The following is a 20,748-nucleotide window of genomic DNA, read 5'->3' as shown; positions in this document are numbered from 1 at the left end:
CAGCGGGTTGCCCCGCTCCCGGCCCTCATACCGGCGGCCGCCCCCTCCTCCCCAGGCCCAGGAAAGCCAGCCCTGGCTGCAGACAGGCTGTCCGGCAGCGGCCCCTCACCCCCAGCCCAGGGCTATGAGCACTCACAGGATTGAGGAGCACAGTGAGGAAGAGCTCGCCGCCATTGATGATCTTGTCCAGCTCGCTGGAGCCACCAGGGTACTCATTGTAGAAGATGGTGTGTGTGAAGAGGCCGCACGTCTGCCGCGGGAGGACCTGGGGATGGGGCAGGGGAGAGCTATGGCATCTCCAGGCATGGACGGCGGTAGAAGACCCTCCCTCAGGAGAACAGCCAGGGTGTCTCCTCAGAAGGGCAGCCTCTTGTGTGACTACACAGCCCCCACTCTTGGGGGTCTTCTCCCCTTGTGACCTTCTGCAGCCTGCGACATTCCCTCAAGTGAGCCCACGGGCCCTTGCCATTTCACAAACTTTGCTGCTATTCCCTGTAACGAAATGAGCAGGCCCCAAAGTAACAGAGATAGGCAAGTGAGAATGTTTGCCCAGCAAAGGTCCCTGACCTTCTGCAAAGCAGTCCTCCAAGTCACCCTCGCAACCCCCTCACAGCGTTAGAACCTGCCTGGGAGTTCTCCCAGTCACATGCTGGCTTAACTGTTGATTCTCTGTCTCCTTTCATAAAACTGCACTCCAAGAGAGCAGGGAACTTGCTTTTCTGGTTACCACCTCATCCCCAGAGAGAATATGAATGCCTGGTATAGAGGAGGCCAGTGGAGGGAGGGAGGGAAGGAGAAAGGAGGGAAGGATGGATGGATGGATGGATGGTTGGATGGACAGATGGATGGACAGATGAAAGCATAAATCTGGCCTTCCCACACATGCCCCATCTGGACTGTCAACAATTTATCCTTCCAGTGGCTCAGGCCAAAAACCCAGGAGTCATCCTGACTCATCTCTCTCCCCCACACCCTACCCTCCAATCACTAGTTGATCCTGTTGGCTTGACCTTCTAAGTAAGTCCAGAATCTGATCATATCCCAAAAATTGCACCCTGATGGAACCACCACTCTCTCATCTGGAATATTAAAGTGGCCTCCCAACTGGTCTCCCTGCCTCCCCCTTTGTTCCCTGCAGTCTCTGCAACTCACAGCAGCCAGAACAAGAGAAATCTTTTTAAAAATATGAATCTGATCCTAATAGCACTCCATGCAAAAACTTCCCATTTCAGAGAAAAGCTAACGTCCATCCAATGGCTTTCTGTGGCCCTACATGATCTGGCCCATCACCCCCTGACCTCATGTCCCCCTCACTTACTCCCCTCCAGCCAGACTGGCCTCCTAGTTGGTCCTCAAACACACCTAGCACAAAGTCTGCCTACCACAGGGCCTTTGCACTTGCTTTCTCTGCTGCTTTAAAGCTTTTCCTCATATAGCAGCATGGCTCATTCCTACGAAGGCCCTTCTTAATCACCTTATTTAAAATAGCTTCTCCTCTCCTCTGGCACTCCCAATCTCCTTTCCCTGCTTGACTCTTCTCCATGGCCCCATCACCACACCATCTGGCCATATGTTACATATGTCACACATTTGTGAGCACACTGTCTCCTGCCACTAGAATGTCAGGTCTACAAGGGCAGGGACCCTCGTTGGTTCTGTATACTTCTGTCCCCAGTGCCTAGAACAGGGGCAGACACACTGTAGAAGCTCATTAAAAATGTTTCAATAAGCAAATGAATGAGACAGAGGCCTCACCCTCCCAGTCCTCACCAGAGGCCCCTTTAAAAAAATGTTCAGCCCCTGATCCCATCACGAACGCTAAAAAGGAGCTCAGGAAAGGGCCGGACCAGCAGCCTACCTTCCCTGGGATGGAAAGGCTGGATGCCAGAGGGGGGCAGCAGAGCCTGGCCTGCAGCCCCTAGCCCGAGCACGCAAGCCACGCTTCCCCAGACGGTGTGTGCACATCCACCTCACAGGCTGTGGGGCCCACTCACCATGATGCCGTTGTGGATAAAGCCGCGGCGGTAGCGGGCTGGCTTCAGGTGGGGGTACTCCTCCGTGCTGGTCACGCGGATGCTCCACACCTGCTTCCAGGCCTCGTACAGCTGCACATGCACGGGATACACACCCGAGTGGTGGGGGGCCACCGCATAGCCCATGTCTGTGGGGATGCCGTGCTCCTGGGGAGAAGAGGACCAGGCCTGGGTGAGCACGGGTTCCTTCCCCACAGGGTCTCATTTCCCCTTCGTAGAACGGGAGAGAGGAATCAAGAGGCTAGAATGGCAGGGCAGTGGGTCCATGCCCTCATGGTACAAATGGGAAAGCTGAGGCCCAGGGACGGAAAGGGATGGGCCCCAAGTCTCGAGACTGACCAAGCTGGGGGACTCCTAACTCTCAGCCCAGAGTTCATGCCCTCCTGCACCCTGGAGTGAGGAGCAAGGACAGGGGCTCTTCCTGCCTGTCTCGGCCTCTGATTGGCTGGTGGGCCCAGGCTGAGCCCGTACCTGGGCCTCATCCCCTCTTCCCCAAGTACCAGCTCCAGCTTTCCTGAGCCTCCCACTCCGACCTGAAGATAGAGCTTGGGCTCAGGAAATAAACTGGTCTGGATTTAAGTCCTGGCTGGACCTCCTCCTAGCTGCTGTGGGCTCCCTGCGCTTCGGTGTCTTATCTAAAAGGGAGAGTATCGATAACCACCTCCTGGGGTCTTTGCGAGGCTTCAGAGAGACAGTGGCTGTAAAGATACTAATAAAATGCTGTCAGAACTACAAAACAGCAGTGAGAGGCCAGCAGGCCGGACCCCCCAGCCCCCGGCCCCCCAGCTCCGCCCTGTAGGGAATCTTACTCACGACAGCGAACTTCTTGTTCAGAGCCATCTGCTCGGCCAACACCGACTGGTTGTGGAAAAGGTGGGGCTGCATGTGGCTCCACATGTGGGGGAACCACCAGAACTCCTTCACGTATGACAGCAGCAGATCATCCCCAGCGTCCTCAGCATCAGTACCTGCAGCCAGAGTGCGGGCCCGCTCAGCCCGGCCACCATGAGGCTCTCCAACGGGGGCTGGTGGCCGGGGGTGGGAGCGCGCAGCCGCAGCCCACCCAGGAGCTGCTCGGAGAGTTCCAGAGCCACCGGGTGGGAGCAGACAGCGCCCCGGGCCAGCGCCCTGCCTTCCAGTCCAGAGTGGGGCCTTCACTCAAGCGGTGACTTTGGCCAAGTCCTTCTCCTCTCTGGGCCCTTGGGCCCCATGTGTGCAATCCGCGGTCCCAAGGGTTTCTCCCAGCTCTGACAGGCCTGCTCTGATCTGTTTCCTGTTTGCGTATTGGACCATTTGTCATTTGTCTTTTACTTAATGATCTGAGAAGCTCTTGGTATATATACAGGATGTCTACTCCTGTCTCACGCTATGACTCAAACTACCCCTGAAATGCTGAGGGCCGAGAATATGAAAAATGCATTCAGACGGCCCAGTATTGCTCCTATTTGGCTTTGGGACCATGCTGCAGACTTTCCCCCCAGAATTGCAGAGTGTTAGGGTTTTTCCTAGAATTCAAGAGAGGCTCTCCACACTGTAGCCCAAGCAGAAGGCACCTACAGGGAACCTTGACTACGGATGATGGCTCAGGGGTCTTTCCCTCTTGCTTGGCCCAGAAGGACAGCATTTGAGGAACTTGGAAGAGCCCAAAAGAGGAGGGAAGGCATGAACCATGCAACCTACACCCTCAACCTCGACCCTTAAGACTTGAAAATGAAATGGCAATGGCCATCTCCGGGGCAGGAACAATTGGAGGGCATTCTCACTTTCTATGCTATATATTTCTATGATGTTCTTAAGATTCAACCAATTACTTTTTTAAGCAGACATAGGACAAATAATTTTAAAAGATAGAGGAGAGGGGGAGACAAGAGGGAGAAGATGTCCCCAAAGACAGCACAGCCTGAAGGACAGGGAGGGATGAGTGAGGGATGTTGTCGTCTTATTGCTGCCCCCAGATGCCCTCCGCCTGGGGCTGACTGCTCTGTGGGCTGCTGGATCAGTGGGGAGGCCACCAGGGTGAAATGTGGCCCTACTGTGGGCCCATCAGCCCACCTGCTGCCCCCGTGGCACAGCTCTCCACAGATCCAGATGCCGAGGGCCCCTGGAAGTTGCTCGTGGGGGCAGAGCCAGGCCCACTTACCTGTGTGGAAGAATTTCCCTGAGTAGCCCAGGTTGAAGGTGAAGTTTGGGATGTGTGTGCGTAGTTCATTTTGCGTATCAAACAGGGCCTAGGATAGGCAGAGGAGGAAGAAGCGGGTGAGGGGGAAGCTGGGAACTCCCTGTTCTTCCCACTGAGGGCCCAGAAAGATCATACTGTTGCAGGACCAGCTGCAAAGCTTGTAGGGCCCAGCAAAAAATGAAAATGTGGGACCCTTGCTCCAAAATTATTTAAAGTATCAAGAAGGCCATGGCAGAGCACTAACCTTGTACAGGCCCCTTCCGAACACAGGGTCCCACACCCACGAAGCCAGCCCTGAGCTGCCACCTGCCCCGGGCCTCTGGCCAGAGAAGACCTGATGTCAGCCCGGCTCTGCTATGTGCCCTCGAGAAAGCTTTGTGACTGCCCTAGGCCTCAGGGTCCCCAAGTGTGAGATGGAGATAATAATTTCTCCTGGGATGACTGAATGAGACCCTGCATGTCAAAGTGCCCGACATTTTGGTAAGTAATGTAAAATGGTGGCAGGGCTGTGTCCGTGGTCACTGCCACTGTGAGCCTCGGATCTTCGTCTGTCAAATGTGGAGGGCCTCTCCCGCTGAGCGCAAGGCTGATGTCACAGGATCATGACTTTTCCAAAGACGTACTGCGTCCCCAGCCATGCGATGTCCCCGTGCACAGCACACCCCATGCTGGGCAAGCCAACAAAGGGAGGCTAACGCTTGCAGAACAAACACACGCTTGTGCTCTGGAGTCGGGATCCCATCAGGTCCCCCTGCCCCACACCCCGCCCGCACTCAGCACACAGGGCTGCTAAGACACCTGCGGGAGCCTGCTGTCCGACCACTTTGCAAACAGACAGTCCTGGCCCTCCTGGGGCCACCCCCAGCATCTCACCAGGCCAGGCACTACCTGACAGACACGCTTGCTCTATAGCTGTGTGGCCTTGGGCAAGTCACGTCACCTCTCTGAGCCTCAGTGGCCTTCTCTGTGAAATGGGACTTACGATACAGCGGCCTCATGGGGCTGCTACGAGGATCCGCCGAGGCCATACACAGAAAGGGCTAAGCACAGAGGCTGGATTTGCCACGCCCTGAATAAGCAGCTGCCGTCCATGTGATTTAAGCTGTACAAGCTGGCACCGTCCGAGTGAACGAGGCGACATTCGTGTCTCAGAAAGGCTTAGCTGTAGCCTGTGCTTGGGATGAAGGGACGGGGAGGGAGAAAACCTCTGCCCCTTCAGACTCGCAAGGATGTTTAAGGCCAGTGGGACCCTGCCCGGCGAAGCACTGGGCAGTGTGCATGGAGCTGAGTGCGCGGAAGAGGGTGTCGCTATTACTATTCTTTGACAGAAACAGCCCCAAACTGCTCTCATCCCTCTCGCTGTAGAAGTGGGGAAAATAAGAAGCAAGCAGGGCAACCTCAGGGCTCATGAGGGGACCAGGCTACCAGACCTGGTAGCCTGGTCTCCCTGTGGGATCAACCCTGAACCAGTCTCAGGGACTCACCTGGACAGGCAGCCAACACTAAGGTCAGAGCAGGAGAGAGCGGAGGAGCGCCCTCAGTAGAAAACAGAGCGATCTGCTTTGTCAGAAGTAGGTTATGGCCTCAGAGCTGGAAAGCCTCAACAGGAATCATCTTAACACTTGCTTTCAACAGGACAGCCCTTGAGGAGGTGAAATCTCAGGAGCAAACACAATGTGTAAAGCAGATCCAAGCAACACAGCCCTGCCCCACGAGATGGGAGCTGGGAGGGCTCAAAGCCTGGCCCATTTGCACAGGCCCCTCTGTAATCCACCCCCCGGGGGATGGGGGCACCTGTAAACTTCCCATCCGCCCCTCTTGTCGGTTCACCCCTGAGGCTCAGACGTGGGAAGGGACTTGCCCACGGGTTCCAGTCAATTTAGGGTCAAATGGGTCTTGACTCCCCACACGGTGCCTGCCCCCCAGCACCATCTGCTGTGCTCTTCTCCTCTGGCGGTGTAAGGAAGAGTAGAGTGTTCACTCCTGCCCCACGGCCTCCCTCCCAGGCCCCAGGGCCAACCCCAACAGTGACTTCAGGAGGACAGGGAACACAGCGCCCACAACTGGACTCACTTGGGAGGAAAGCACTCCTCTTAGAAGTCTCTTTTGCCATCTGAACATCAAAGCGAAGTCTGGATTTGGTGCTAATATGTTCTAACGCTTGCTAATCTCCTAAGGGAGAACAGGGTCATCAGGCAGCACGATCTCTGTAGAATTTAATCCCCTGGTTTTGTTTTCCTTGGATCCACTGTTGTGCCTGCCCTCTATTTATGGCAACCAGCACTGATTTCCCCACTTACACTAGTGATGTCGTTTGCTTTGCAAAGAACTTTGAGTAAAATAGAGACTAGATGAAAAGCGCATTTTAAAGCTTGCTTAATGGTCTTCTCTTTAGTAGTGATGCATGTGTGTAAAATTTCATGGTCTGCAAAATGCTTTTATATGCAGTTTAGTTTGGTAAACACTTTTTGAAATAAACACATGCATTCCACTATTTATACAGACCTCAGTGAAAATATGCCTGTGTATGATTCAAGCTCTAATTCTTGCTTTAAAAGTTTTGCGGGAGCTCTAGTACTGACATAAACATTTCCCAGAGTGAAAAATCACGTCTGGATTAAAAGGCAGATATGTAACCCTGCAGAGCTCCCATCCCTGGGCTTCAGTGACGGAGTCTCTCCCTCCACAGATATATTTCTGAGTTCCACACGCCAAAATTCTTCTATATCCAATGCTTCAATATAATCTCCAGTGACACTTTTGTCTAGTAAAACAATCACCAAAGCCACCTGGCTGAGGTAGGGGGACATGCACAGCACCGGGGAGAGGCACGAAGAGAGAGCGAAGTCATGAAGGGGCACCCCAAAGTTCGAAGGTGGCGAGGCCTCGCCCAACCTGTCTGGCACCGCCCCCCCCGGCCATACCTTCACGTCCTCCACCTTCATGCGTGTGCCCTCCTTGCCCACAAAGATGTCATCGATGTCCACCAGGATGTAGCGGTCCAGAGGCAGCGAGAGGCGCTTGCCCGTGAGGAAGGCCACGGCGTCGACGAAGACGAGCTTGTGCAGCCAGAAGTTGAGGTTGTTGCCAAACAGCACGCGCTGGATGCCGTCGTGAAGGCCCAGGTCCTGGACCACGGTGGCGTGCAGCGCAGCGTGCAGGCCGGCGTCCGCACCCAGGTGCGGGATGGACTCGGAGGAGCGCGTCTTGGCCAGCAGCACCGGCTCGTAGGTGGAGTGGTTTGACTGGAACACCGTCCAGTCCTCGCCGGGTAGCACGCCCTTCTCCACCTCGCTGGGCCGGGTCACGTAGAGCAGCGGGGACTTGGGGTTGATGCTGCAGTCCTTCAGGCCCAGGTTTGAGTGCAGGAACAGGGGGAAGCCTTTGAGCTGCGCACTCAGCAGGCTGTTCTCGTTGGCCTGTAGGCGGGGCGGGGAGAGGGCAGCAGAGCCGTCAGATCCAGAAGCCCCAAGGGAACGCTCAATCGCAGGCGGGGACTGATAACAGTAGTGTCAACAGTATTCTCTAACGTTCGCAGAGGCCTTATCACATCTCTGGCCCTGTGCTAACCTAGCTGCGCAGACCCGATCCGCCCGTCCCAACAATATACCAGCAAACGCGCACCATGCGCTTACCAAAGCCAGGAGCCCAGGTCACGCACTTGGCACGCAGGGATGCTGTTAATCCTCATAATGACCCCACGACGGAGGCATCACTATCATTCACATCTTACAGATGAGGAAACTAAGGCCCAGAGAGGTTATGTAACTTGTCCAAAATCACACAGAGAAAAGTCTAGCAGCTGCGAGCCCAGACTCTGTCATCAGACTGCCTGGCCTTGGGCAAGTTATGTAACCTCTCTGTGCCTCCATTTCCTCTCCTGTAAAATGTTCCTCACCGGGTGGTAGAGGATGATGAGTATTCATCCCGGTAAAGTGCTCGGGACGGGGCAGCGGCATCACAGTTGCTCATTCAGTCCCCATACCAGCGTCAGGACGGAGTTCCTGTGTTATCCCACTTCATGGGGTGGGGGGAAGCTGAGGCTGCCCTTGGCCACACAGGGTCAGGAGGAGCCACAGTGACCAGCCAGACCATCTGCCCCTGGGGCCCACACACCTGGCCACCAGGCTCCTCTGCCTGGCTTTCCCAACTGGCTCTTGCCACACCATCCTTTCCTTGGGAGAAATCTTAGGTGGATGCCAATGCAGAAGAGATCAGAGAGGGGGTGTCTGCTGGGCATCCCCAACCCCCCAAATGCACCTAGCACCCCGAGGCCACCCCCTCACAGGAGCCCAGCTCCCTGGGATCGGCAGACAGTACCCACAGCACCCCTTCTCCTCTTCCCTAGACGCATAGCCCCTGCTCCTTCGTACCATCCCTCCCCTTCCCAGCCACCTGATTCTGGATATGGTACAACTGGCCTTTGTCCTTGTGCCAGTTCCATTCTGTTTTCTTTGCCTGACAAACTCTTGTTCATCCTTCAAAACCCAATGCAAATACCCTCTTCTTTGCACTGGCCTCCCTGGAATCAGGTTAGAGGCTCATCTACGGCACTTTTCACCTTGGCCTCTGCATTATCAGCTCAGGGTCTCTCTCCCACCAGTCAGCCCTCTTGAAGGCAAGAGCTATATCATTTCCACCTTTGGGTCCCCAGTGCCCTAAACAGGCTTGATACCCAGGGAGAAAACACATGTTTGATGAGCTAACTGGATTTTTATTTATTTTTATTATTATTTTTTTAAATTTTATTATTTTAGTCACCTTACATCATTAGTTTTTGATATGGTGATCCATGATCCATTGTTTTCGTATAATACCCTGTGCTCCATGCAGTATGTGCCCTCCTTAATACCCATCACCGGGCTAACCAATCCCTCCTCCCCCCTCCCCTCTAAAACCCTGTTTGTTTCTCAGAGTCCATAGTCTCTCATGGTTCATCTCTCCCTCCAATTCCCCCTCCCCATTTTTCCCTTCCTTCTCCTAATGTCCTCCATGCTATTCCTTATGTTCCACAAATAAGTGAAACCATATGATAATTGACTTTCTCTACTTGACTTATTTCACTTAGCATAATCTCCTCCAGTCCCATCCATGTTGATGTAAAAGTTGGGTATTCATCCTTTCTGATGGCTGAGTAATATTCCATTGTATATATGGACCACATCTTCTTTATCCATTCATCTGTTGAAGGGCATCTCGGCTCTTTCCACAGTTTGGCTATTGCAGACATTGCTGCTATGAACATTGGGGTGCATATGGCCCTTCTTTTCACTACATCTGTGTCTTTGGGGTAAATACCCAGGAGTGCAATTGCTGGGTCATAGGGTAGCTCTATTTTTAAATTTTTGAGGCACCTCCACACTGTTTTCCAAAGTGGCTGCACTAACTTGCATTCCCACCAACAGTGCAAGAGGGTTCCCCTTTCTCCACAACCTCTCCAACATTTGTTGTTTCTTTCCCTGTCCATTTTTGCCATTCTAACTGGTGTAAGGTAGTATCTCAATGTGGTTTTGATTTGAATTTCCCTGATGGCTAATGATGATGAACATTTTTTCATGTGTCTGTTAGCCATTTGTATGTCTTCTTCAGAGAAGTGTCTTTTCATATCTTCTGCCCATTTTTTGACTTATTTGTTTTTTGGGTGTTGAGTTTGAGAAGTTCTTTATAGATCTTGGATACCAGCCTTTTATCTATAGTGTCATTTGCAAATATCTTCTCCCATTCTGTGGGTTGCCTCTTTGTTGACTGTTTCCTTTGCTGTGCAGAAGCTTTTTATCTTGATGAAGTCCCAAAAGTTCATTTTTGCTTTTGTTTCACTAGCTTTTGGAGATGTATCTTGAAAGAAGTTGCTGTGGCCGATGTCAAAGAGGTTACTTCCTATGTTCTCCTCTAGGATTTTGATGGATTCCTGTCTCACATTGAGGTCTTTCATCCATTTTGAGTTTATCTTTGTGTATGGTGTTAGAGAATGGTCGAGCTTCATTCTTCTGCATGTGGCTGTCCAATTTTCCCAGCACCATTTATTGAAGAGACTGGCTTTTTTCCATTGCATGTTTTTTCCTGCTTTGTCGAAGATTATTTGACCATAGAGTTGAGGGTCCATATCTGGGTTCTCTATTCTGTTCCATTGGTCTATGTGTCTGTTTTTGTGCCAGTACCATGCTGTCTTGGTGATCACAGCTTTGTAATATAGCTTGAAATCGGGCAACGTGATGCTCCCAGCTTTCTCTTTTTCAACATTTCCTTGGCGATTCGGGGTCTTTTCTGATTCCATACAAATTTTAGGATTGTTTGTTCCAGCACTTTGAAAAATGTCATTGGAATTTTGATCGGGATGGCATTGAAGGTATAGATTGCTCTGGGTAACATAGACTATTTTAACATGTTTATTCTTCCGATCCATGAGCATGGAATATTTTTCCATCTTTTTGTGTCTTCTTATTAATCTTATTAATTCTTTCAAAGAACCAATTTCTTTCAATTTCTTTCATGAGTGTTCTGTAGTTCCTAGAGTATAGATCCTTTACCTCTTTGGTCAGGTTTATTCCGAGGTATCTTATGGTTTTTGGTGCTATTGTAAATGGAATCATTTCTCTAATTTCTCTTTCTACAGTTGTGTTGTTAGTGTATAAGAAAGCAACTGATTTCTGTGCATTGATTTTGTATCCTGCCACATTACTGAATTGCTGTATGAGTTCTAGTAATTTGGGGGTGGAGTCTTTTGGGTTTTCCACATAAAGTATCATGTCATCTGCGAAAAGAGAGAGTCTGACTTCTTCTTTGCCAATTTGAATACCTTTTATTTCTTTTTGTTGTCTGACTGCTGTTGCTAGGACTTCTAGTACTATGTTGAACACTAGTGGCAAGAGTGGGCATCCTTGATGTGTTCCTGATCTTAAGGGAAAGGCTCTCAGCTTTTCCCCATTGAGGATGATATTCGCTGTGGGTTTTTCATAGATGGATTTTATGAACTTGAGGAATGTTCCCTCTATCCCTATACTCTGAAGAGTTTTAATCAGGAAAGGATGTTGTATTTTGTCAAATGCTTTTTCTGCATCAATTGAGAGGACCATATGGTTCTTCTCCCTCCTCTTATTAATGTGTTCTATCACACCGATTGATTTTTGAATGTTGAACCACCCTTGCATCCCAGGGATAAATCCCACTTGGTCGTGGTGGATGATCCTTTTAATGTATTGTTGGATCCTATTAGCTAGGATTTTGTTGAGGATTTTGGAATCCATATTCATCAGGGATATCGGTCTGAAATTCTCCTTTTTGATGGGGTCTTTGCCTGGTTTGGGGATTAAGGTAATGCTGGCCTCATAGAATGAGTTTGGAAGTTTTCCTTCTGTTTCTATTTTTTGAAACAGCTTCAGTAGAATATGTATTATTTCTTCTTTGAATGTTTGGTAGAATTCCCCAGGGAATCCATCAGGCCCTGGACTCTTGTTTTTTGGGAGGTTTTTGATCACTGCTTCAATCTCGTTACTGGTTATTGGCCTATTCGGGTTGTCAATTTCTTCCTGTTTCAGTCTTGGCAGCTGATAGGTTTCCAGGAAGGCCTCCATTTCATCCAGATTGCTCAGTTTATTGGCATATAGTTGTTGATAATAATTTCTAATAATTGTTTCTATTTCCTTGGTGTTAGTTGTGATCTCTCCCCTTTCATTCATAATTTTATTAATTTGGGTCCTTTCTCTTTTCTTTTGGATAAGTCTGGCCAGTGGTTTATCGATCTTATTAATTCTTTCAAAGAACCAACTTCTGGTTTCACTGATCTGATCTACTGTGTTTCTGGTTTATAATTCATTGATCTCTGCTCTAATCTTAATTATTTCTCTTCTAATGCGTGACTTAGGCATCGTTTGTTGCTTTTTCTCTAGTTCTTTATTTTTATTTTTTATTTTTAAAGATTTCTTTTATTTATTTATTTGACAGAGAGAGACACAGCGAGAGAGGGAACACAAGCAGGGGGAGTGGGAGAGGGAGAAGCAGGCTTCCCGCTGAGCAGGGAGCCTGATGCGGGGCTCAATCCCAGGACCCTGGGATCATGACCTGAGCTGAAGGCAGTCGCCTAACGGCTGAGCCACCCAGGCGCCCCTCTCTAGTTCTTTAAAGTATAGAGTTAGTTGGTGAATTCGGGATTTTTCTATTTTTTTGAGTGAGGCTTGGATGGCTATGTATTTCCCCCTTAGGACCGCCTTTGCAGTATCCCATAGGTTTTGGACCGATGTGTTTTTGTTCTCATTGATTTCCATGAATTGTTTAAGTTCTTCTTTGATTTCCTGGTTGACCCAAACATTCCTGAACAGAGTGGTCTTTAGCTTCCAAGTGTTTGAATTTCTGCCAAATTTTTTCTTGTGATTGAGTTCCAGTTTTAAAGCATTGTGGTCTGAGAATATGCAGGGAATAATCTCAATCTTTTGGTATCGGTTGAGGCCTGATTTGTGACCCAGTATGTGGTCTATTCTGGAGAAAGTTCCATGTGCGCTTGAGAAGAATGAGTATTCTGTTGTTTTAGGGTGGAATGTTCTGTATATATCTATGAGGTCCATCTGGTCCATTGTATCATTCAAAGCTCTTGTTTGCTTGTTGATTTTCTGCTTAGATGATCTGTCTATTGCTGAGGGTAGAGTGTGGAGGTCTCCTACAATTAACATATTGTTATCAATATGACTCTTTATTTTGGTTAACAGTTGGCTTATGTAGATGGCTGCTCCCATGTTGGGGGCACAGATATTTACAATTGTTAGATCTGGATTTTTATTTTTATTTCTTTTTGAGAGGTGGCGGGAGAGGGGCAGAGGGAGAGGGAGAGAGGCGGGGCTCGATCTCATGACCCTGAGATCATGACCTGAGTGACCTGATCATGGGGCCCGGTGACATTTCAGTGGAAATCAAGAGTCAGATGCCTAACGGACTGAGCCACGAGTTAACTGGATTTTTAAAAAGAATAAAAAGGAACAGACAGATCCCTAGTACCTGGCACCTGACAGGTACTCAATACGGGTTTCATTTGTTCATTCCACAACTATTCATTATGTTAAGTGCCAGGGATGCAGCGAGGAGAAACAGACATGGCTCCTGCCTCCATGAACCTTAAAGTCAAGCAGGGAAGAGAGACAGCAATCAAAATTACAGAGATAAATATAAAACTTCAATGGGGTGCATGCCACACAGAGCAAGTTCATCGTTCTAGAAGAGTCAATAAGCGGCCACAGACAGCTGGCTCAAGGAAGACGTCCCAGAGAAGGGACTTTTGAAGTAAGATTTAAAGAATGCCTAAGTATCAACTGGAGAAAAGTAGGGGCCACATTCAAAGAAAATAGCAAGTGCAAAAGCCCTAAGGAAGGAGAGGGCTCAAGGAATAGCAAGGGGCCAGCAGAGTGATCAAGAGGCAGAGGAGGAGATGAGGCATAAAGGTCAACTGGGGCCAGACCTGGGACCCTGGAGGCTTGAAGTGGCAGGGGAAGCCATCAAAGACTCTATCAAAGGGTTTCAAACAGAGGGATGACAGGTTCCAATTTGCATTTTAAAAAAGATCCATCTGGCTGCCCAGTGGAGAATGAGTGGGGTGGGGCAAAGCAAAGGGCACCAAATGAGGGCACCCAATGAGTCTGGAGAGGAAGATAGGGGGTTACACAGGGCCACCCAGGAGAGCTGGCCAGGTGAGCACTGCACAAGGACACTCAGCTGAGGACGTCGAGCCATGTGCCCCAAGTGGAGCTGCCTCTGCCCAGAGGGTGTCTTTTGCTAATAGCCGCCAGGCAGGAATGCTTGTTGCTAATTCCCACAAAGGCTCTGCAGGGCTCTGGCCCAGTAAAATGCAATAAGGGACCTGCATTCACTTGTCCACACACCAGTACCTGCCAATGCCCCACCCTGTCCTGAGCCAGCCTCCAGTGTTGAGACCCAAGGCAGAGCCCCGGCCTGAGAGGCCACCCTGCCCAGCACTGGCCAAGATGGGAACTGCTTGGGCTACGTGGGGGCAAAGGCAATGGGGCCCGGTGACATTTCAGGCCCTGTCCATCACCTGCTGTGGCCTGGGAGGCCACACTGGACCGCAGGCACTGGGGGATCCCATTTCAAAGCCCTGTTCCTGAGCTGACTGCCAGGTGCTGGCAGCTCAGCCAGCTGCCCAGCTGGGGGACATGGAGGAAGAGGGAAAGCCAGTCAGCAATGAAAAGGAGCCAGCTGGGGAAGGGAATGGAGAGCAAGCCTCAGCATTGCACAGACTGACTCCTACTGTAGGCCTCAGCCCACCAGAGGGGAACCCCTCCTGTTCCTCAGCATTGAGGACCCACTTAGGAGACACCAAATCTCCCAACAGAGTCATGCAGGTAGAGGGAGGAAGGGCCCTGATCCGAGAATCAGGAGGCCTAACACAGACTCTGAGAGTAACTAGCTGGATGACTTTGGGACCCCCAAGGTTCCCAAGGTATCCTTTCTGCGGGTCTCAGGCCCCCCATCTGTCCGTCTGTGCTGACATGCTCACGTGTGGCTGGGCTGGAAGGCACGAGGGTGGTTGTCCATCCTCGGCCCCAACTTACGGGCCATGTTACTCCAGACAGCCATTCCACTTTGGAGCCTCAGTTTCTTCCCTGAAAATAAAGTGCCCACTCCACAGGGTGGTTGTGAGAATTACACATGATAAGGCCTACAAAGTAATGAGTTCGGTGTCTGGCACATAGTGTGTAATAAAAGTAGTTGGGTAGCCCTTGTCAATCCCCTGCCGGGATGTGGTCAACCCCAGAGCCCCTGGAGTCATGAGGCTGAGACACAACAACGGCAGGAACCAGGGCTACCGATGAAGATCTGCCCCCCTCATGGGGCGCATATTGATCAGAGCCACAAGACAGACAAAGGTGACCACCAGCTGTGTTTGCTGAACCCGGAGATGACAAAGCAAGATAGCTGCCATTTGTTGGGTGGCTCAGGGTGCCACCCACTGTCATCTTCAACATGGTGCCAGATGGGTTGAAGATCCTGCCGAAGGTCACTCTGCTTATAAATAATGGAAAGATGTGAACCAGGGCCTGGATTTTTCAGCCCCTGCTCTTACACTGATCTGGGAATCCAGCACCCGTGGGAATTGGAAAGTGAGTGTCTCCAGACCTCTGGAGTCCATAAACCCTCTGGGTTTGAGAAACCCAATGCACAGCACTGACGCAGGCCTTGTGGAAAGAGCCAAAAGATGGAGTTTGACCACCAGAGGGCTCTGTTTGAGCAGAAAGTCACAGGGCCCTGCTCAAGACCAAGGAGGGTCTTATCTTAAGCAATATGGTAGGAAGAGCACGAAGACTAGAATTTCCACTGACCCCGCAGTGAGATGGTGAGCCTGTCCCTGCTCCCCGGGGCCTCATGTCCACCCTCTGTAGAGCCAAGAATTGCGGCCAGACAGGATCCAAGCTCTGGTGTGCCCACTGTGCCTGCTGCCTGGTCCGCACAGACTACGGGAGTTCTGTGCGCTGATGTAAATGCTACTACGTAAGCGGCAGCTGAGGCCCTGGACGCGCCACACAGTGGTTACGACTAAAGCCTCTGCAGCTACACTGCCTGGGTTCCAATCCTGCATCTGTGCTTATTAGAGAGATGAGTGGAGGCACATTTCTTCACGTTTCTTTGCCTCAGTTTCCTTTTCTCTTAAATCAGGATGATCTCCACCTGCCTTAGAGGATGGCTGGTGGGTGTTAGGTGAGTTCATTCTTCACACAAAGCACAGGGACAGTGCACAGTGCTGGGCGAGCACTCAGTAAATGTCAGCCATTGCGATGTTCTTCAGGACAGAGGCTCGGAATCAAACTTAATGTAGTTCACGGCAGGGAATGGAAGAGTCCAGAAGAAAAGAAAAAACAGACAACGGAGGCAGTCTGAAGTTATGCCACTGAAAAGCCATAAACCAGGCCAGCGTTTCCCAGAGGGTGCTCTGTGAAGTAAAGGGCTTTGCGATCAAGCCAGCTGGGGAACAAATCTCACCAGGTTGTTCTACTGCGGGACTTCTAAGGGCCTTCAATTTCTTGGCCCATAAAACCTTCTTTTAGTGGCAGAGCATCCTGCTGCATTAATGCGTGAAAGCACACACACTGGGAACCCCTCATCTGGACCAGGCTCCTCCCTACACCGAGCACAGGGCCCAGGGCACCAGAGGGCCCACGAATGCCTGGGGACACATGGGCCCCCGCCAGCGGACATGGGCCCCTTCTGACCCACTCCTGCTCCTCTCCCAGCTCATGCCAAAAAAGAACCTGCTTTAGGATCTGTGCACTGTCACCTCTGCCTGGAAGGCCCTTTGCACGGAGAGCTATGTGTCTCCTTGTCTCCCTTCCTCCCAGTCACTCTGTCAAAGTGGCCATTGTATCAAAAACGGCGTCAACTGCCCATACCCATCACTCCCCGTGCCCTTTCCCGGCTTCATTCCTTCTTGTACTTATCACCACTTGGCACATGGTGTGTCTACTTGCTCGTTGCCTGTCACCCACCCCACCCCACTGCACTGAAATGTCAGCTCCGTGACAGCAGTGACTGCACACTCCCATTACCACCGTGTCCCCAGTGCCTAGCAGAGGACCTGGAACACAGTCAGCACGCAGTAAATATCTGCTGAACGAAGAAGCAAATGGCCCCAAGCACCTACCTAGTCCCTACCGCCCATCTGGAAGCCAGAGCCTCTAGAGCCCCCCATCCAGCTGTTCCCCACAGACAGCTTCCCCACGACACTTTCAGCAAAGACTCTGACCCCAGCAGTAGTTGTGGGTGCCCCGTGGAGCCCAGAGCAGCTCAGCTGCCCGTTGGGATTTCTTTCTCCTCTTTCCTCCAATGCACAATGGCTCTGCTCAGGAGGTGCATAAATGCCGCAGCCCACCAGAGCCAAGAGGAAAGAGCACAGGATCCAGAGCCCAGACTGCCTCAGTCTGAGTTCAAATCCCGGCTCTCCCACTTCCAGGCTACCTAGCCTCAGATACATAACCCTCCTAAGGCCTTGGTTTGCCCATCTGCAAAATGAGGGCACACCCCGTCCCTTAGGGAAGACTGCCACGACGTTCGAGGGGCCGAGCCTCTCCTACCTCACACCTGTCCCCGGGGCTTCCCTTAGGCAAGCGCCTGCGGTGTGCCAGGCCATGCCCCTGCCATGTGCTCCTAAGAACAACTAATAGTTATTTCTTTAAAGATTTTATTTATTTATTTGAGAGCGCGCGAGAGCACAAGTGGGGGGGAGGGGCAGAGGAAGAAGCAGGCTCCCCGCTGAGGGGCTCCATCCCAGGACTCCGGGATCATGACCTGAGCTGAAGGCAGACACTTAACCCACAGAGCCACCCAGGTGCCCCTCACAGCTAATACTTAAAAAGCACTTATTAGACACCAGGCGCTGTGTGCTCCAAGTGCTTTGCATATACTCACTCACTTCTCCTTCACGACACTCCTAGGAGGTAGGTGCTACCACTCTACCCATTTTACAGATGAGGAAAGTCAGACACTCAGCTATGGAGTGTAGAAATGGGACTGAAACTCAGCCAGAGTATGCACTGCTTGGGGACCCCAGCTCCGCGTACCTTGAAGAAGCCGATGATGCCCACGCCGTAGGCCACACAGTACTTGTCCAACAGCTCCCGGTTCCAGGCGTCCAGGTTGACATACTTGAGGATGTTCTCATAAATGATGAGGGCGAAGCGGCCACGGCCCTTGTCGGTGAGCGTGGGCATGTCCCCCTTGCCCGGTGCGATCTCCGTGCGGTACTTGAAGCGGCTGGACTCCAGGATGGCCACGACCTCCTGGCCCAGTTGGGAGTAGAGGCTCTCCACAAACACCAGCACCAGTGGGTCCGTGCGGGAGGGCGCGGCTGCCTGCATGGGCTTGAGCGGCAGCAGGCGGCTGGGGGCCACGGGGGGCGGGTCCCCACAGTCAGGCTCAGGGGCGTCCGCCGAGGGCTCCAGGCCCCGCTTCCAGCCATACAGGTAGTAGGCCGAGACAAAAACGCTGAACAGGCAGAAGACGAACAGCAGGAAAAGGACCGCCTGCGGGGACACGTGCCGACACAGCCTCCGGAGGCGCGCCAGGGCGGGCATCCTGGCCCCCGAGACCTCGGCCGCCGGAGGCCCGTGTGCCCTGGCCGCCCCCAGGCCCCACGCAGGAGACACCAGAGTCATCCACTGACCAACAATTTCACAGACGCTTAGCAAGCGCGGCCCTCGGTGGGCAGCAGGAGTGGAGGATCCGGGCCCCCGGCCCTTCCTCCCAGCCAGGGGCACAGTCTGCAGGCCGGTCGCGCTCCTTCCTTCCTCTGCGCCCCTTTATGTCACCATGGCAAACCCCCACGTGGTCCTGTGCACAGCAGAAGTGCCCCCAGGGCGTCAGGGTCTCCTGGGGGGGCTGGGCAGCGGGCCGAAGGACACTGGGCAGGCCTGGGGGCGCCACATGCCGCTCGCTCGGTGGGGCCCCCGGGGCCAAGGCTGTGGAGAGAAGAGGAGAGCCAGAGGTGAAAAGCCAGAGCGTGCGCTTTGCGGGGGGGTCCGCTGACTGTGGACACACAGGACCTGACCTCGGTGGGCCCAAGCTCAAGTACTGCTGCCCACCCTGGCTGCATGATTTCACACAAGCTTTGTAATCTCTCCGAGCCTCAGTTTCCCTATTTGTGAAACAGGGCTGACAAGAGTACCTGCCTCACAAGAGGCTCAGGGCGTAAGTCCCTAATCCTAATGTGTATAATGTGTATAACATGGTGTCTGCGACAGCGGTTGCTATTTTTTTATAATTATCAGAGTCCAAGACCAGACCAAGCGAACTCCAGGTGCAGGAAGGACAAAGTGAAAAAAATATTTGCAAGGCCTGGGAGCTAGACATGGAAATCTAAATCACAGCTGAACACCCCAACCTCACCGTCTCCTCCTCACCCACAGTGCCTCCCCCCACCATTTCTCTCTCTCTGAATGGGCTGAGCAGCCTCATTAGGCAGCCAGAACTTAGGGTTCCTGGGTCCCCTTCAGCCCCACCATCCCCGCCCAGAGCAGGTCACCTGTATTGGTCTCCCTGGAAAGTAAATGAAGACTACACACCCACCCCCACTGAACCAAGGCCCCAATTTCCTCACCCCAAATAGCAGCCCCCAGTCCCCCATACACATGAGTGGAAGCAGCCGCTGAAAGCTAGCAGGAGAGAGATGGGGATGGGGACAGGGACAGAAGGTGTGAGGGTCTGGGCGGGCACAGCCAGGGGGTGAATAGAAGCCTCAGACCCAGACTTGGGGGTGAAGATCTTGAAAATCCCTCCCAGGCCGCAGCGTACCAGAGACCCAACAACTGCAGTTCTAGGAACTTATTATCCTAGGGGTTGTAATTGTAGAAGTGTGTACTGATTTCCCCAAAAGAATCCTAATCCCAAGGCTGTTTGTAATAGCAAATGCCCAACAATAGGGGATTGTCCTTAGCAATTATGATGCAAGCATCAGAGAGAATGCCAGGCAGCCACTTACAACTTGTACAAGATGTGGAAGAAGGACATTTACTGACATAGAAATATAATTGCCACACATGTTGTTAGAGTGGAAAACATTTATAAAACAGTATGCATGGTCACATTTCTGTTAAAAATTGTTATGCGTAAACCAGAAACTGGTACTAAATCCAAACCAAAAAAACCCCAAAATGTTAACAATGATTATCTCCGAATGATTTTTATTTTCTTCTTTTTGTTTCCTAAATTTTCTACAACAATCATTTACTATGTTCGTGAAAATTAAAAAAAAGACACAAACAAATGTTTTTAAAAGATGTGCTCAGAAGCAAGAGACAGGAGTGTGAAATGAGGATATGTCTCAGACGCCACCACTGCTCCCAGTTTCTGCCAATGATATGCTATGTGACTCGGAGCACATAATCCCTCTCTGGGCTTCCTGCCTATTAGCGAGGAGCTTGGGCCAATCTCAGGGGGGCTCTTCCACCTCCCATATTCTGCAATTCAGTCCCTACTATGTGCCAGCACCCCAGGGAACCCAAGGCAGCCAAGAAAACAGGCAACTACAATGCTGGGGGGGCGAGTGTGATAGTGGGGGAAGGGTGTTTGAGAGAACTCGGGGGCACTGAACTCTCCTAGAGGGGGAGGATCAAGGAAGGCTTCCTGGAGGAAATGGTACCTGAACTGACCAGAAGAACATGTGTGGGTTGACCAGGGGTAGGAATGGGGAAGGGCACATGCCTCAGCTTGGAGATAAGGGACAGTGCAGAGCTTTCCAGGGACTCCTTGCAATTCTAGCTGAGAGCAGGGCAAGAGCAAACAGGTTTCCTGGGCGGAGGCTGAAGGGCTGGGGTGACAGTCCTGTTTATTCCCAGGCTACAATTGCGTCCCATTTCCCCCTGATGAGGGCAGCCCTCTGCCCTGCGGCCACAGTGAGCCCCACCTCTCGGCCTCGGGGCCAAGACCAGAGCACAGTGGGTGGAGAGGTGCAGCTGCCTGGAGGATGCCCCGCCAGTCTGCCACGCCTGGGGGCACCTGGCCACTCCGGCCACCCGACAGTGTTTCCCCTGCAGGCCTGGGTGCTGT

The 20,748-nt window shown here is 51.8% G+C and overlaps 1 protein-coding gene across 3 annotated transcripts in view; it reads right to left on the bottom strand.

The window, feature by feature from the left end:
* The window catches only part of NDST1 (N-deacetylase and N-sulfotransferase 1), a 63,127-nt gene that overhangs the window by 16,385 nt on the left and 25,994 nt on the right, over positions 1 to 20,748 (bottom strand). For all 3 annotated transcript variants that reach the window (XM_032395264.1, XM_032395267.1, XM_032395266.1), the window contains exons 2-7: positions 17,766 to 18,662; positions 7,137 to 7,631; positions 4,174 to 4,261; positions 2,847 to 3,001; positions 1,995 to 2,180; positions 137 to 265 (exon numbers count right to left, since the gene is read on the bottom strand). In XM_032395264.1, coding sequence (XP_032251155.1) covers positions 137 to 265; positions 1,995 to 2,180; positions 2,847 to 3,001; positions 4,174 to 4,261; positions 7,137 to 7,631; positions 17,766 to 18,359 — 1,647 coding nt within the window. In that variant the 5' untranslated portion in view covers positions 18,360 to 18,662. The remainder of the gene's footprint in view (positions 1 to 136; positions 266 to 1,994; positions 2,181 to 2,846; positions 3,002 to 4,173; positions 4,262 to 7,136; positions 7,632 to 17,765; positions 18,663 to 20,748) is intronic.

This window comes from Phoca vitulina, unplaced genomic scaffold, assembly GCF_004348235.1.
Source record: "Phoca vitulina isolate PV1807 unplaced genomic scaffold, GSC_HSeal_1.0 scaffold83, whole genome shotgun sequence".
Taxonomy (NCBI): domain Eukaryota; kingdom Metazoa; phylum Chordata; class Mammalia; order Carnivora; family Phocidae; genus Phoca; species Phoca vitulina.
This window is presented reverse-complemented; position numbering and strand designations above follow the sequence as displayed.